The sequence below is a fragment of the Lissotriton helveticus genome, chromosome 4_1 (genome assembly GCF_964261635.1).
Source record: "Lissotriton helveticus chromosome 4_1, aLisHel1.1, whole genome shotgun sequence".
NCBI lineage: Eukaryota > Metazoa > Chordata > Amphibia > Caudata > Salamandridae > Lissotriton > Lissotriton helveticus.
The window spans coordinates 1280451241-1280468026 of record NC_136063.1 but is presented as its reverse complement, the minus strand read 5'-3'; the positions used below and the strand labels follow the sequence as shown (position 1 = coordinate 1280468026).

The window sequence follows — 16786 nt, the reverse complement described above, 5'->3', positions numbered from 1 at the left end:
GGGGGATATCAAAATCTTAGTGGGGCCTCCATGCCCCACACCCCCTGTTGCTCTGGTGGGCAAAACCCTTGTATGGGTGATTCAGGTCCTCTCTATGCATGCACTTGAGGCTAACTGATGTACATGATGCCCAGGTAGTTCATGGACCAATCTAAAGAGTAGATCCAAATCTTCCATACCATGAGCAACAGCATCTTGTACTTAGAAAATGGTAGTTCTGCTTCCATACATGCAGCTTCTATTTCTAATCTTTTAACCTTTTTTCTTTGTTTTACCTGACTGAGCAATCACGCAGCACACTGCAATTATTCTAGAACTTTGGATTTATTCAGCTAAACTTTGTGATATATGGAAAATTTAGATGCACAACTGTAAGCACTGCTGGACTTGGCCCACTTTGCAGGGTCATCCCTAAACTCATTGCTTTAACCTCTCCTGTTTTCTGAATTTTGTTTTACTTGTCTTCAGGACTCTGTGCACTTTATTACTGCTAATTAGTGTTAAAGTCCTTCTGCTCACTCCTTTAAACATGATAAAATTGCCTTACACCTGATTGGCTTATTTAGTTTACACAGAAGCCCATAGTAAAGTTGCATACAATATACCTAGGGCTGTTGAATACTACTAGTGGGCCTGCAGCAATTATTGTGCCACCCACTTGAGTAGCTCTTTAAAACGGTCTCCGGCCTGCCATTGCAGCATGTGTACAATTTTAAACTGCCAAATCGACCAAGCAAAATAAACTCCTTGCCATGCCTAAAACCCCTTTTTTAATACATGTCACCCCCTAAGGCAGGCCTTAAACATCCTATAGGGCAGAATGCAGTGTATTTATAATGTTGGACATGTACTTTTAAGCTGTGTATGTCCTGGTAGTGGGAACTCTCACAAATTCATTTTTCGCTACTGTGAGGCCTACCTCTCCCACAGGATAACATTGAGTTACCTTACTAAAAGTAATTCGTAATCCCTTTTGTTTGGGAAGAGGTAGAAATATTATGTGTGATTCCTAAAGAATTGTACTTTTAAATCCTCTTTAATGATAAAGTCATATCTTCAGCCACAATTCTGAAAATGCTACTTTTAGAAAGTTGGCATTTTGTTGTCTTACCCATTTGGTGCCTGTTTCCTAGGTCATGTGACTAGGTGTAGTTGGCAGTTGGCCATTACATATTTTTCCCCGACAGCCACACAATAGGGGTACTTGGTGTTGACAAGATGGGCCAGCTTGGCAGAATGCTGGGGGCGGAGCTGTGCACAGTCTCACTAGCTCTTCAAAGACATTTCCTCAGCACACACACAAATAACATCACACAAGCCTTTTGTACCCCAAGACATCATAGCACCATGCCAGGGAGGAAGGACATTCCAATACCATCTGGGGGAGGGGGGGGGAACCCAAGATTTTTTGACACTTTGAAGGTGGTACAAGGTATAAGATTAGGACCTACATACCCAGATTTCAGTTCATTACTGGGCCTGAAGATGAATCTGAGAACTGCCCACCTACCTGTGGCTTGTGTACTTCAGAGGACTGGCCTGCTACACCAAGAGGACTGCTCAGCTTCCTCCTGAAGCCTGCTCTGCTGCTTGAACCCAGGGCCACCAGAATGACTCCAAGGGCTAGTTAGCTGGCCTCCTGATCAGAGCTTCAGTGACAGAAAAGGCTCCAACCATCTGGAACCCACACAGGGTCCCAGCCTGAGGGAGTCCAGACTGGCATCCCCATCCATCATTATGAAGGGGACAGAGTTTGCTTGTATTCTGTTTATTAAAAGTTTTCCATAAATCAATACAAGACTTGTTCAAAATGACATCCATTGTGCATAAGTAACACAACATATGAGCACTGCCTTAGGCAAAAATGTACAGATGTCACAACTCATTCATTGAGAGCCGATACAGGTGGAGGGCACCCTGTGCAGGAAAACCCCATTAAAAAAAACATGTCACAAACCCAAGAACAAAAAAAAATTCAATCCCATTAAGGTCATGATGCATCGTAGGGATCTCCTAGTCCTGCACAGTGTAAGAGTAGCGCAGGAGGGGGTCCCATATTAAGGAAGGCAGGTCGCCGGGTAAGGGCTGAGAATTGCTTTCACTGTCAGTGGCTAATGAGACAGCTAGGCAAAGAGCTGCAGTACTTGAAGTTTTGGCAGGGTGAAGCATGTGTATTCCAGGTGAGAGACAGAGTTAAGTAGTGGTTGCCAAATACGTGCAAATTTGGTATCAGTATTGGCCAGTTTGCGATAGCTGCTTCATTGCAATAACGTGCCAGAGGTGTGTGACCATAGGGCAGTGGGTGGGTGGGGGGACTGTAGCATTTTTCCAGGCAAGCGCAATCATTTGCTCGGCAGCTCCTAACATTTGGCTAATGAGTCTCAAATCAGTATGTCATTGCTTCACAATCGAGAGGTTGGATGGCCAGTATAACAGTGGTGTATGAGATAGGGAGTGGACATTCAACCATGCTCTTAATGTCCCAGAATATCCATCCAGTACATAGGAATGAGGGAGTAAAAGCACCAGATGTGACAGAAATCTCCAGGTTCCTTACCGCAGTGCCATCAGAGGGTAGAAGATGTAGGATAAATATTGTGGAGGCATGTTGGGGTATAGTACCACTGAGCCATGAGCTTGTATCAGTTTCATTGGAGGATACTTCTGTCTGTCTTTGGAATGTAATACTTAAGAGTTTGACACTTTTTTGGGAGATGCCCTCAGAATTGATGTTTTTTTATTGCGTTTGGTATGGGTGAATGCAGGGATTTGTAGAATGCAGAAGCACATGGTAGGTTTGAGATATCATTCCCCTGGAGCCATCATATGCCCTAAGTTCTCAAAGGGGGTGTAAGGTCTCATGGTCCCTGAACATTGGGGCAGTGGAATGCCCACTAGCTCAACTGTCAATATTACAGTGGCATTGGTTTAGGGAGTTTGAAGTCGGATTTGCCTTGGTCAAAGGATTTAATAGTGTTTCCCAAGAAGAAGTCACTTGGGGTTCCACACTCAAGAGCCTTCCAGCTAGGGAATGTGTGAGGGTCAATGTCCTAAATGAAATCTGGGTTACGGGCTAATAAATTATATGAGGAGAAAGAAAAGTGGCGAGGCCTCTTTTAAGGGCTTGTTAGTCCCATATCTCAAGGACTGTCTTAGCGGGAGTAGGTATGTAGGTGCTCCTAGGCCTGGCGTGCTTAGGGAGCCAATCCAAGTCCCATAAGGGTGACATGCCATTGCTCCATCCATGTGGAGCCAGTGTTTGTTGATCTCACATACAACCCACTTGAAAAATTAGTGTATATGGGCTGTCCACTAGTATTCGAGGAGGTTAGGGCAAGCTAAGCCACCTTTGTCTCTAGGTAGCATTAACAAAGAGTTAGAGAGCCTGGGTCATTTACCACTCCATATAAAGGAGTGGATGTCACGCTGTAGGCACAGGATATCATTGAGGGGATGAGCGTGTGGGTCAGGATTGAAAAAGGTAAAGGATCCGAGAAGGACATTTATTTTTATATCATCGATGCGGTCCAGCCATGAGACATACAGTGGTTTCCAGGACCGGAGGTCCTCATCTATGGACTGGTGATACTCTGGCCAATTAACTTCTTCACTATCCTCCTGGGCACAAGCTAAGACCCAGATACCGAACTGTGCAGTGTGGCCGAGCATAATGGGGCAAGTCTTTGGTGCTCGAGGATGTCTTGATGGGGTATGGTAAGATTTGTCATATGATTTGGTCATATTGATCTTGTAGCCGGAGAAAGGCAGCGAGGTAATTTAGAACCTCCGGTAGGGATGTGATGGGTTGCGCGAGAGTGACAGAGGTCATCTACAAAGAGGCTTATTTTGTGGGTTCATCCTCCAAAATTATTGCCCGCCACCTCTGCCATTCACTGAATAGTAAAGGCTAGTGCTCGACTGCCAGAGCAAAGAGTAGGGGTGACAGTGGATGGGTGCCCTGAGAGAAATGAACGGAGCTCTATTGTGACCATTGACGCAGATGTCGGCAGTTGGAGCTATATAAGATGCCATGATCCTGGTGATCATCCGACACCCGAGACCCATCTTAAACAGGACCTCCCAAAGGAAGACCCAGCTCACTCTGTCAAAAGCCCTTCTGCATCAAGCAAGAGAAGGCAAGTTGGAATGTTGTGTCAGTGGGATTTCTCGGCCAGATGTGCAATCCAGCTTATATTAACCGCTTACGGCCTGTGTGATAAAACTAACCTGGTCAAGATCTATGATGATGTTGGCAAAGATCTTCAAAAATATATTTACATCGGTGTTCAGGAGGTCTATGGGATGATAGGAAGAGACTAGCGTATGGTCTTTCCCCAGTTTGGGAATGAGGGTACTCTCAGCAGCGGCCATGGTGAGCGTGATCCCTGTGTTTTGAGTAAAAGACTTAAACAGTGACAACAGCTGATCCTGTAGACTAGGGAGGAATGTTCTATAAAAGTTAACAGAGAGCCCATCTGAGCCTGGCGTTTCCCTGGTAAGGAGCTCATAAAAGGCCTCTTAGAGCTCTGTGGCCGTAATAGGGGTACCAAGGAGTGCAGTGTGGTGAGGATCAATTGGGGCCCAGTCACAATCCAGTAGATAAGCGACTGTCGTCTCCTGAGGAATTACATCTTGTGTGTACAGGGCTTGGTAGCAGTCATGTAATGCCTGTTGCTTGACTCTTTATGTAGTTTTCCAGGTCGCATCACCAGTCTGGATTTTAGGAACATGAGCCTTAGCCTGCAGGTGACTTAATTTACAGGTCATTTATGAACCAATCTTGTTGCTCCTCCCCATATCCCACCTGTTTCAAAGGCCAGAAGGGACTGCTCTGCTTTGATAGTCTTGTGCACCTCAGCTGTCCTCCGAGTATCGTGAGCTGTCATTTGTTAAGTATGTTGAGGGTCATTTGGTCAAGCCTCTCAGGAGCTTTATTCTCAGCAACAATATTCATTTCTACCAACCTGTCTTTCCTTGCTCTAGCAATGACAGTGGTCAAGACCACCACCCAATAGTAGCCTTCTTTTCATCCCAAAGTGTATGGAGTGGTGTGTCCGAGAGGACGTAGAAATCAAAATCTGCAATCCCCATTCGGATCTCTGATGTATCTACTTGGTTTCTAAGGAGGTACGTTGGAAGCACCATCTTGAAGGACCCCCACTGGGCCCTGAACAACCAGACCATACCAGCTTAACATGTACATGGCTAGAAATAGAGATGTCGGAGATGGTTACATTGTCTAGGTCGTGGAGGAGGGAGTGTGTGCAAAAGACATAGTCCATGCAAGAGTAGGAGGTGTGAAATCAGTAGTCTTGTAAGTCAGGGTGCCTTAAACGGCAAGCGTTTAACCCACTATTCCACTATGTCGTGCTTGAGTTGGGCAGACTTTGCACTCGTGCCCTGAAAGGATGCCGTGCTTCAATCTAACTCCAGGTCTTATACTGGATTGAAGTCACCTTCCACTGTAACGTCTCCCTAAACCTCAGTCAGTTGGTCTCAAAGGATTCCCCTAAAGTAATGGTCCTGCGCTTGTTTGGAGGCTTACAGATTAAGCAGGGTGAGGGAGCGGATGCCCCTTATGATATTACATTTTAAAAAGCCCCCTTCCTTGTCTTTGACAGCCTTTAAGACTGTGGTTCAAAATCCCGCCTTGCACAGGAAGGCCACACCCAGCGTTTTGGTAGGAGCAAGGGGTCAGAAATGATGGGGATATTTTGAATAGGACATGCAGTGGCTGTCCTCCCTTAGGAGGTGAGTCTCCTGAAAAAAGAGGACGCCTGGGGCTTGTTGGAGAAGGTATCGCCAAAAACTGAATGCCTTTGTTAGGCGACTACAGACTCTGAGCATTTAGGGAGAGCAATTTAGAGTTGTGGGCTGTTCCCATGACAAGGGTGAGCACGCACAACTAGTGGAGCGGGGGATGAGCCCAGATCAGGACCTGGCAGGGGTACATTGGAACGAGGGAGTGCCATCTCCAGTGCGGGTGGGGGGGGGCATCCGGGTGGCCACAGGCCGCTATGGGATTCTGTCAGCAGGGTCAAGGAAGGAGAAGGGTCATTATAATGTGAGTCTGAAAACAATCCAGACACTTTTAGAGGTGAATACAGTCCCCTCCCATGAACCTAAACAAATGTGACACAAACAAACCGGGCCAATGGGGCCCAACAATGTGTTTCACATTCCGTGGAGATTGGTGATGATGCTCACAGATCCCACTTGAGGAGTCACCCTCCTGGAGTACAAAGCAAGGCGAGCTATTGAGAATGTCTTCTGTCCCAACAACTGAAAGTCAGTCAATTGAGGTGGCCGCAGGTTGCACATAGGCAAGTGGTTTCAGTCATTCTCCGGACCCCTGTGGACTGCTTTAGCCAGAAAACGATGTCCGTAGAGCATCAGAGCTGAATCAGAACAGTGAGTGTCATTTTCGTATGAAGGTGTGGTGGTGGGTCAGTGTCCCTGTTAGCCGGTCATTCCCCATGCTTTGCAAGAGTGTTATGTCCTGCTTGGCCTTCTGCAGCTTGTTGTTCTTTCACTGCTTTTCATGTTGATGAGATAGCACCGTGCTCCAGACTGGACGCCATCCTTCCTGAAGCATCCCCCGAGGCGGGAATAAGAGACTACTAGGTGCGTTATCAGGAATATCCAGAATTTTCTGTGCCTCAGCTAGGGAGTGCAGGGACTGCTGTTTCCCTTTCCAGAGAAGCTAAGAGGGCAAAGTGATGACCCCATTGGTAGCAAATTTCTGATTCCCTTAGCTTATCCGTGATTGGCTTTTATTCGCGCCACATGCATAGTATAACCAGAGATGGGTCTTGGCGGAGTTGGATGATATGTCCACAGAAGATCAGGTTCGCTTTTCCCCTGGAGGTTCGTAGGATTATTTATTTTTCAATGAAGTAGTAAACCCTTTTTAGGATGTCTGGGGCTGAGTCTGAGAACCCTGCGACACCTGGTGGGCCCTATCAACGTTCGATGGGGAAGCTTCCGTGTCACCTCCGATCATGTGTAAGAGCTCCATAGTAAAGGCCATGATGTTGTCACCCTTTACACCCCCTGGACTTGCCAGATATGGATGTTGTGACGGTGACTTCTATTTTCTAGGTCTTCGTGCTTGGCTTGTAATTACATCTGTGCTCCTCAAACATTGTCTCTCTGCGCCACAGCATCTCCTAGCTTCTGCACAGGAGTCCACCGTTCATTCCATATCATCCACATCCCCCCAATTTCTGAGATATCATAGCGCAGGTGCTAGAGGCAAGTCTTGAAATCCCTTTTGAGGGATCCTATTTTGGAGCAAATGCCTTTAGATGTTCAATGTTGTTGAAGACTTGTTCCACAGCGATATAACAGTGCTCTCTTTGGCGGGCTTAAGACACAGCATAAATGGGGAGTTGCTGAGTACTTTTTTTTAGTATTGTTATCCTTTTTTTCTCTGTTTCTAATTACTGTTAATAACAGCTGATACTATTACCCAAATAAATTGTACTCCGTTTCTCACCTATGGGAGAATGAAGGACTGAGTTCTCCCTGCTTGAATTTAAACTTATCTGAGTTCACGAATAAATCTTCAGAAAGCACTCCAGTCACTGGTACTCGATGAATGACTTCAAGATATTGATGAGTGGCAGGCTAGACAAACAGTGTTGTCAGTTACATTTGCTTCCAGTGAGTCTGAGTAGCCACCTTAGTTGCTGTCTTGTAAGGCTGCCAACCGAGGCATCTATGCCTATGTGGACTCCTATTGGGCAGGCAACCGTTATGCAAAGAAATACAGCTCCCCATGCTACCTTGCTAATAATTGGGCTAACTGGATGGTTCCAGAGGGCTATGTGGCCGCAAACAGTTTCATGTGGAGGCATCCGTGTTTCGTAAGTACAGTTGCACGCTCTTTTCAGGGATATGATCACTGTCTGAATCAGCTAGCTCCCTGTTGCTCTGAGGAAAGTCACTGGATTACTTTCATGCGGAAGCTCTTTTTAAAACTTGGTTGATGTAATGTTTCATGACACTTGCTACATCACGAGCCACTTACTTTATGCTCACTTGACTCCACCAAAGCAAGATGCCGGTTCTTCTATTTATTTATAATCAATACTACTGCTACGTTAATGAGCCTAAAAAAATCAAGGGTGATCTGACCTCCTAGAGCACCGACGTTTCTATTTTGAACATTAGAGGAGTTTTTTTGAAAAGTTAACCTGGTTCCAGACCTTTTTTGGTATTTGAATTACAAAGCCTATTCAAATTATTTCACTGTGTGGTTCTTTTTGTCCCTTGCGATGAGATGTAATAGTTTTAACTTACCTGTAACGTGGTGGCCGCAATGTAGTTCATTTGTGTTCATACTGAATTTTTTCACACTTTTTGTATTCCCCTGCATGTTACCTAGAACTCAGTCTTGTTTTGTTGAGATTCTGCTGTAGAAAATAACTCCATATTTTTAAATGTTCATTACCAAATTTGTGGACTTGAATTGGACTTTACATCATATATTTTTTGTGATTATTCTGCCCAATTTAACGTGTGAAACACTTTTCCTTCTTTTTTTCTTGTTTCACAGTAAAGGAACTACCGAAGTCTTTGAAACTATTGAAATAATTAATGAAGAGCCCACAAAGGTAGGCTTACTACATTAATGAAAGACATTTAGTTGTTCACTCATAGCCCAAGTTGTAGGCTATCAATTTTTAGGGGGAAACATTACATATTGGAATATATCCTACCTAGAAGAGGACATGCAGGTAAGGGCGGTGGGGCCGGGTGCGGAGGGGTGTGGGGGAGAGGGGCGGTGGGGACTCAACAGATGATGAGGGAAAATTTATTATTTATTTCCATGCCGTCTTCATCTGTCTAGTCCCCCCGCCACCCTACCCCACTGCTCTTCCTACGCGGCCCGCCCCTGATCCTACCCTGAAAGTAGAAACGTATTGGTGGAAGGCAAGATGGGAAAGCTAGCTCATAGGTAGAACCCAAGACATCTATGGCACTACAGCTATTGTGGCACTTTGACACACTTGCTGGTTACAGTCCCTCAGCTGCGTTTTTTTTTTTTGTTGAGAGGAGGTATCTCCGTAATCCAAAGAACCTCTGTATATTGAGCCTTCATAAAAAGTATATATGCTGGAAATTTTAACAGTGAGTACTGCAACTATTAAAGCTCTGTTTTACCCATTAAGGTATGCCTAAACTATATCCCACACTGTGATAAAGGTTTTGCCAAATCGGAACACATAAAGGCATTTGCCTCAAGGGGTTAATGCACTATACAACTTCGAATAGTTCTGGTTCTGAGGCGCTGTGAGACTTTCCCAGTGCTGTCCTATGATTTGCACTGAGAGCATTCCCTGTTCTAAGACAGTCTACTGCATCTTGTTTAAATAGCAGCTGCAACTTGTCTGTGTGTGGAAGTAACGCATCTTTCCATGTCATGCTATTTAGACGCTGTTAACTTACTTGAGTCCCTTAGTAGTAGGGGGCAGGCCAAGCTTTTTTCCCAGCCTTCTCAACAGACCTGCTAACTCTGCACAGCTTATGATTTGTTTTATTTTCAACATGTTATCTATGAGAAAATAATGGATTTGACACCAATATATTGCACTTGTATCCTAATTCAACACACAAAAATGGTTACCAGACGATATGGTTAATTAGGAAAGTGGTGTTTCCCGCACTATTGTGCGTAAATGAAGCTCCCTCAAATGTAACGTTGCGTAAAAAAGAATTTTGCATACTTTTTCCGTCATCGATTTAACACGAATATGCAACTTGCATGGATAGCACTCCACGAAACATGATGAAAATTAACTCGATAAATGGTAAGTAACGTATGGTAGAGGAAAGCCAGAATCTAATTTAATGACAAAAAGTAGGAACTGTTCAAAACTTTTTGGGTTTAAAATATTCCTACTTCAAGTCTATATGTACAATTTTTTTTCTTTCCCATGACTAGAACTGCTTACCTGAGCCAACAATGTACACTACATTCATAACCGCATTAATTCATCCAGTTATTCTGCATGCCCATTGTCAACTTACTCAGTCACTCAGATGTCATGCTGACCGTACTGTTATCGGCTTTCTAGTGAGTGAGATGTAGGGATGTCTGCCATCAGCAAGCACATGACTAAGACATGTAGGACTTGGGGCGAGACCACCTAAAGACATTATATACATGTAGAGCCATTGGGGAAATACTAAAGCCATCTGTACATAGCCAATCAATACTACAACCAGTAAATAGTGAGATCTCATAGCTGCTGGTTAGATTAAGTCCTGCAAAATAAAATGAGAATGCAAAGTAAATAAGAAACGACACTCTTCCAACCCTTTTCAATATACACAGCTGAACTCTTTGATCTTATTAGAAAATTATAGACAAACTTCAAGAACATGCAGGCAGGACCTATCTTTAGTAGAATACTGTTTTCTGCTGCTGAAGAGTAGTTGTAGTCCGTCTTTGTCAGGATAATGAAATTCAACTGAGCTATACGTAAAAATAAAAAAGGCATTTCCTTTAAATCCTTTTTTTATATGGGTATTGGCCATCTTCTATTTTGCTCTCTCTAGAAATTAATCAATTGTAATTCGATGGATTGTTGGTGCCAAAAAAGTCCACTTTTTAACAATGATTTTGCTAAAGATACACACCAGTCAGTTGCTTTTTGAGTAGCACAATATTAATTTACCCTGACAGAAGTTCCAGAGTTGAGTCACACATTATATAACCCATACCACACTTCCACAACATCCCCCCCCAAGACTGTTATACGCTCAACATCGAATCTGATCTGTACTGGTGGTTCTGCCACTACGGCATTTTTGTGGTAGGCGGCATATTAGGGACTGCTTGTAGAACATTATGGCTTGCAATGACTTAACTATGCCCTCCATGGCCCATTCTAGTCATGGTTTCCTGAAGCGTGGGGTTCCTTGGAACATTTTCGCTAAAGCTGATTTTCTTTTCCAGTGTAGCCCTGATTTGAAGCTAGTTGATTGGGTAGCAGAGGTGATGCCTAGGTTCATGCTGCGGACTGCTGCTCTGTTATCTGCATGGTAAACGTCTTAGCAATACTGTTTCTTCAACATACAAAGTTCATATTTGATGTTTGATTCTCAAAGAAACCCTTGATTTTCTTCCCGGCTTAACTACTGTTACAAAAATTGAAATGAAAGTGTGTTGAAGCGCCACGAAGCTCAGAAGGTACTTTTCATCCGCATACAGCAGATATAGCGCTACACACCTCCTTTAACTTGTCAATCAGCTCATTGATGCTACGGGTCAAACGAAGAACTGTGGTCTTGATAGGCTTTGGCTCAGTCTGTCTCTTTGGATAGTCACAATTCCCCGAGATTATTCCCAATAAATCAATGTAGGGCATACTAGACCTTTATGAAACAAATGTCAAAGTCCTAATAATATAGGTATTTATAGATAATGTGGAATGCTGGTTTTCTAAAGTGATTTGTAGGGAGAAGGCACTTAGGGTCCATATATTCTAATGATGCTGTATTGAATAAATATTAGAAAGGGTGTATGTGCCTCCTTGAGGGCAGGGCCCCGCCCCTCAGTGTGAGTAACCATAATTGCTAGATGTGGGGATATTTGCATCCTAATAAAGTAATGCCATGTCATATATTTTCTCAATGTATCGAACATTAGAAGTACTAGTCATCCCATTAATAAGAATTTTGTTTTCAAGAGTAGGGAAGAGATTCACTGTAAGTTACAATGATTTAACATTGTTCTTCATATGTGAGAAATAACAGCCAGCACATGTTCCGCCTCACAGGCCTGGGGCTTTTTCAAGGCTAGAGTGCAAAATTTAGCTCAGTAGGTTGCTCGTTAGCCATCAGTCAGTTCTGAGTAAAATGTCTTGATACCTCTCAGTAAACCGAAGTAGTCTGGCCAAAAACTGTAGCTGTGTCTGGGAAAGTACAGTTTGGGACCCATTATTGCAGTTATTATATCCTTTGTTGCCAAAGTCACTTGCATATCCGGAGCAATGGGTCTTATGTGGTCTGTTAAGTGTCTCAGAGCTTTTTGGCAAGGCATCAAAACCTTTTAGGAATTTTAGGACACAGTACTCCTGCTAACCAGTGCAAAACCACTAGTGCATCCTGTTCCAAACAGGGTAAAATTTATATAACCTAATTAGCGCATTTAATTTACTTATAAGCCCTAGTAAATGGTACTCAATGTACTCGGGGCCTGTAAACTAATTGCTACCAGTGGGCTGCAGCACTCATTGTGCCACCCACTGATGTAGCACTATAAATCATGTCTAGGCCTGCCACTGCAGCATGTAGTGCAGTGTTCAAACTGACATTTCGACCTATGGAAATAAGGCTTTAACCAGCCCTAAACCTTTCATTTTTAATTTATTATAAGTCACCCCTTAGGTATGCCTTGCTGTTTAAAAGTTCGGACATGTACATTTCATGTTTTACATGTTCAGGCAGTAATTCACTACAGCAAGCCTAGCGCTCCCATAGACTAAAGCTTTGTTACCGTATTACATTCAATAAGAGATAACTTCTGTTTGGGAACAGCTAGAGAAGCTTTATAACATCATTCGAATAGTAACTTAAAATCCTCTTTAATGGTAAAGTCTGATTTTAACTTACTATTTGAAAATGCCATGTTTAGAAAGTTGGAATTTTCCTGTGTAAACCAACATGCTTTTCTGCCAGTGTCACATGGCTGGTAATGGCTTCCCTGTATTATGGTGTGTATTCATCTCAAAGCAAACAGGCATGGGACGAAAGGGCCTTGAGTGTGGGGAGTGATGTTACTCTGCTGAGCAGGATGGCCAGGGGTTTGTACCAAGCTCCTTCCTTAGCTTCAAAGGGTAGCCTGATGGCTGTACCCAGCCTGATCCTGTCACTGGCAAATAAATCTCACATGTAGGCCTGCCTACCCTTTGTTTCACCAGCAAGGTTGAAGACCGACCCAGAGAAAAGGGAAGAACTTAAAAGAACCAGTTTAGAGTTTGACAAACTGAGTGTCCCTCACCCACAGACTGGCACTGGGAATAAAAGTGTTAACCCCAGAACCTCTCAGAACACTCTTGGACATGAGAAGATTCAGAAAGACTACCCTGCTGACTGAAGAAGGAAGACTGGACTGATCAGCCTTGAACCCAGAAGTGACTCCAATGGGCAGTTGGCTGACCTCCTCTTTGAGCTACAGGGATGCAACAAACTTCCAGAGGCCTTTCCTGCTTTCCAGCTGACCAGACCCCATTGGACCTGACCTTGTCCCCTTTCTCTTTGCTTGCCTCCATGGGGGTGAGTCCTGAAGCCCCCCACCCCACCTGAAAGTACTGTCCTCCACGTCCTAGACCCTTGGCTGGAATCAGACTGTACTCTTTCCTACACAACTGAACATTTCACTGGATCTGATGCAGGGCTTTGTATCACAGCACCTAGCATCTCCTGATCGGTGGCTTCACGGATTCAATCCAGAACAATGCAAGGGCCTCTCATTGCAGCACCTCACAGCTCCCGAATGGCAGCTTAACCACATCTGCTGCAGGATGATGCAAGGGCCCTGTATCGCAGCACCATGTATCTTGTGATCAACAGCATCACTGACCCGAAGCAGTGTAATGCAGAGTCTTGTATTACAGCACCCCACATCCCCTGTCCAAGGACAACTCCCCGGTGGTCGCACAGTCACACCCGACGGGCACTCCTCGGTCAGTCTGGATTTGTGACTTTGCCCAGTCCCCGCGACACCAGATACCCGCAGTTGGTGCTTTGTGCCTTTTGGCCACTATTTATACACTTTTTTTTTTAACACATAACTTTGGTTCTACTAATTGCAATTTTGTCATTTTGCTGTCATTTTGTTCGATAATCTTTTATTTGGTTTGGGATTATTCCTGTGTTTTCTCTTTACTACTGTTTAAGTCCTGCGTAAATAGTTTACACATTGACTCTAAATTAACCCTGACTGCTTTGTTCCAGGGAACCAGAGGGTTAGGCACATGTTTATTTAGTGACCTCTGTGGTTCAGCCTGAAAAGAATTGTCATTGTTCTTTGAAATGGATTCTCTCCCCTTCCAACAAATAATCCAATTTCTTACAACTGTTTAGTTTTCGCTGCTCTAATGATTTATACAAAACCTACAACATTTAGCTTGACTCCTTCAATGCGTAACCAATTATATTTACATTTCTTACAGACTGGCACTTCTGACAGGACCAAGAAGAAAAAAACCAATTCGGAGAAACAGGCAGAAAATGCAAAGTAAAGTATTAAAGTTTTTATCTTTATTTCTTAGCCTGATCCAAGGAAGCAGTTCAACATTTTTAAAGAAGTCTAATTGTCTATAATACATTTTCTTCTGTGCAGAACATCTGTTTTAAAATGTATTTCTTTGCTCCAGGTTTTCGTAATTGTCTAAATTAGGTTCTAAGGTCTGGATGTTCTAGTAAGTGCAAGCTATTAGAACTTCCACATTTATATAGTGTGCAAAGGCAACTGTAAGGCAAAGTAAGAACTGTCAAAACAAATGTTATTTTCTGGAAGACAACTTTTCTGTGGTTGGTGTTACTACAACAGGGTAGTCCAAAAACAATTAGCAGATCACTAGTGTCTTCAGGGGTTTACTGGATTGTTGGTCCCCTTACCTCTCTGTCGTTACATTACCATGTCTGGGCGATTATGGATTCTATTAGAATTTCGACTTCTAACTCTGAGTGCAAACTATTATTTTTACTGCACATGCCTGCCCACTTTACTATCCATAATTCCCCACAACACCAATAACAGAGCAAATTTCTTCCGGTCTCCATCTGGATACTGGCTGCGCCTGCAACGTTGTTGATCACAAATAGACAATTGGTAGTAGCAATCCCTAAAGGGAAAAAACACACCAAGGAAAAAACAGCAGTATAACTGTTAACTAATATAAGCGCGAGTATTATTCCACATTGTGAAATATCGGGGTGCTAAGATAACTGGGAGCACCTACTGCCAAATGGTGCTATCGGCAAGTTACAGGAACATGCACATTAACATCTCTAGAAACACAGTTGTAGCACACCCTTACTAGTCACAAAGAATTCCCCCAAAGCATATATCCCATGTATATATGTCCTGACAAAATGTATTAAAGTTCTTAAGTCTGCAGGCGAGTATATCCTATTCAGATCATATGTAGGTTTTCAAGGACCATCCACGAATCCTATCTATTGAAAAAACTCATTTATTCATGTATAACAAATTCCCAGCAGTTATTGAAGCCAACACGTGTTTCATCTGTACACATCAGTATTCAGACTGTTTCAAGGCAGAATGGATGAACGTAAGCCAGGGTTCCACGACGCAACGGGTCCTTCTTGTTAGTAGTGTCCAAGTATACACTGCTAGTCATATAATTCCTGGAATAGCTGGCAAGTCCACCACTATATCCGTAATGTAGTCCTAATAGTGCTGATGATTGTTGTAGCAAATGCACCAACACTCGGGAGCCCCCAACTTATGCCAGTAGTGCCCCACGTAATTTTATGAACAATGTAATTTTATGAACAGCCCGTGCTTTGTTTTTAATTGCCCCCCGGGGGTGCATGTCCTGGGGGCAATATGCATATTTTAATGGGGGCCCAGAGAGGCCCCCCATCCCCGGGGACCATCACACCCTGGGGCTTTGCTGAAATAGGTGGGGGGCTCTCAGCCCCCCCAGCCCCGGGGACCGCCACCCCGCCGGGGCTTCAAAAATCATGGGTGGGGGTGCTCAGAGGCCCCCCCAAGCCCCGGGGACCGCCACTCCCTGGGACTTGTGAAATAAATGGTTGGGGGGCTCATCGGCACCCCCTGGGACCACCACCCCCTGGGGCTTATATAAAACATTTGTGGGGGACTCACGCCCCCACCGCAGCCCTGGGGACCGCCATCCCCCGGGGCTTCTTTTTCATTTTTTTTACACACACAACTCTGTGTGGGGGTGCTTGAACCCCCCCACACGCCCGGGGACTGCCACCTCCCCGGGGCTCTAAATATTAAAATGTGGGGGTCCGTGACGGACCCCCAAGCCCTGGGTATCACCACCTCCCCGGGGCTTTGAAGATGTTGGGAGGGGGGCCACGCGGCCCCCTCCTAGAGCCTTCTCATGTCCCTGGGGACTGCCATCCCCCAGGGCCGGCTCCTGCAGTGTCCCGGGGTGCCCGACCCCGGGACATTGCTGTTTGCAATGACAGGGCGGGAGGCTCGCGGCTCGCGGCTCCCACCCTGTCATTGCAAACTGCTTTGCTTCATTGAAGCGAGAGCAGGGAAACCTGCTCTCGCTTCAATGAAGCAAAGCAGATTGCTTTTCCAAATGGGGAGAAGCATGTTAGCTGCTCCCCATGTGGGAAAGCAATGCCGGCTCCTGCAGGAGGCGGGGAGGCGGCTGGGACCGTGGGAGGGACTTTGTCTTTTATCTATCGAACTTAGACGGAGAGAATACTCAGCTAGGCGCACTTGCGCCTAGTTTTTTCACATTGTGTACATTCCGCTAGCATTTACAGTCACATTATATTTGGGTGTGTCCTAAAGTGCAGGAGCTTTCACTACGGAGCATGTAGTCCTATAAATTGGTATGGGCATTAGACGCGCTATTTGCAGTCAAACTGCTGTATTTACAACACACACCAGTTTTTTCCCCCTCTCAGGATGGCGGACTGATCTGACGGGAACATAGAGTGGAGAGTATTCTATGTTTTAATCCACATGCTGCTATGCGCATCTGCGAGCAATCTTCCTGTTTAAATATTTGCTTGTTGCAGCATGGGTTGGTGATTA

General features: G+C 44.5%; 1 protein-coding gene across 1 annotated transcript in view; it reads left to right on the top strand.

Moving 5' to 3' along the window:
* The window catches only part of SYCP2L (synaptonemal complex protein 2 like), a 1302345-nt gene that overhangs the window by 379241 nt on the left and 906318 nt on the right, over positions 1-16786 (top strand). Inside the window, exons 19-20 of the mRNA XM_078685781.1 lie at positions 8561-8618; positions 14187-14251. Of these exons, the coding sequence (XP_078541907.1) occupies positions 8561-8618; positions 14187-14251 (123 nt within the window). The remainder of the gene's footprint in view (positions 1-8560; positions 8619-14186; positions 14252-16786) is intronic.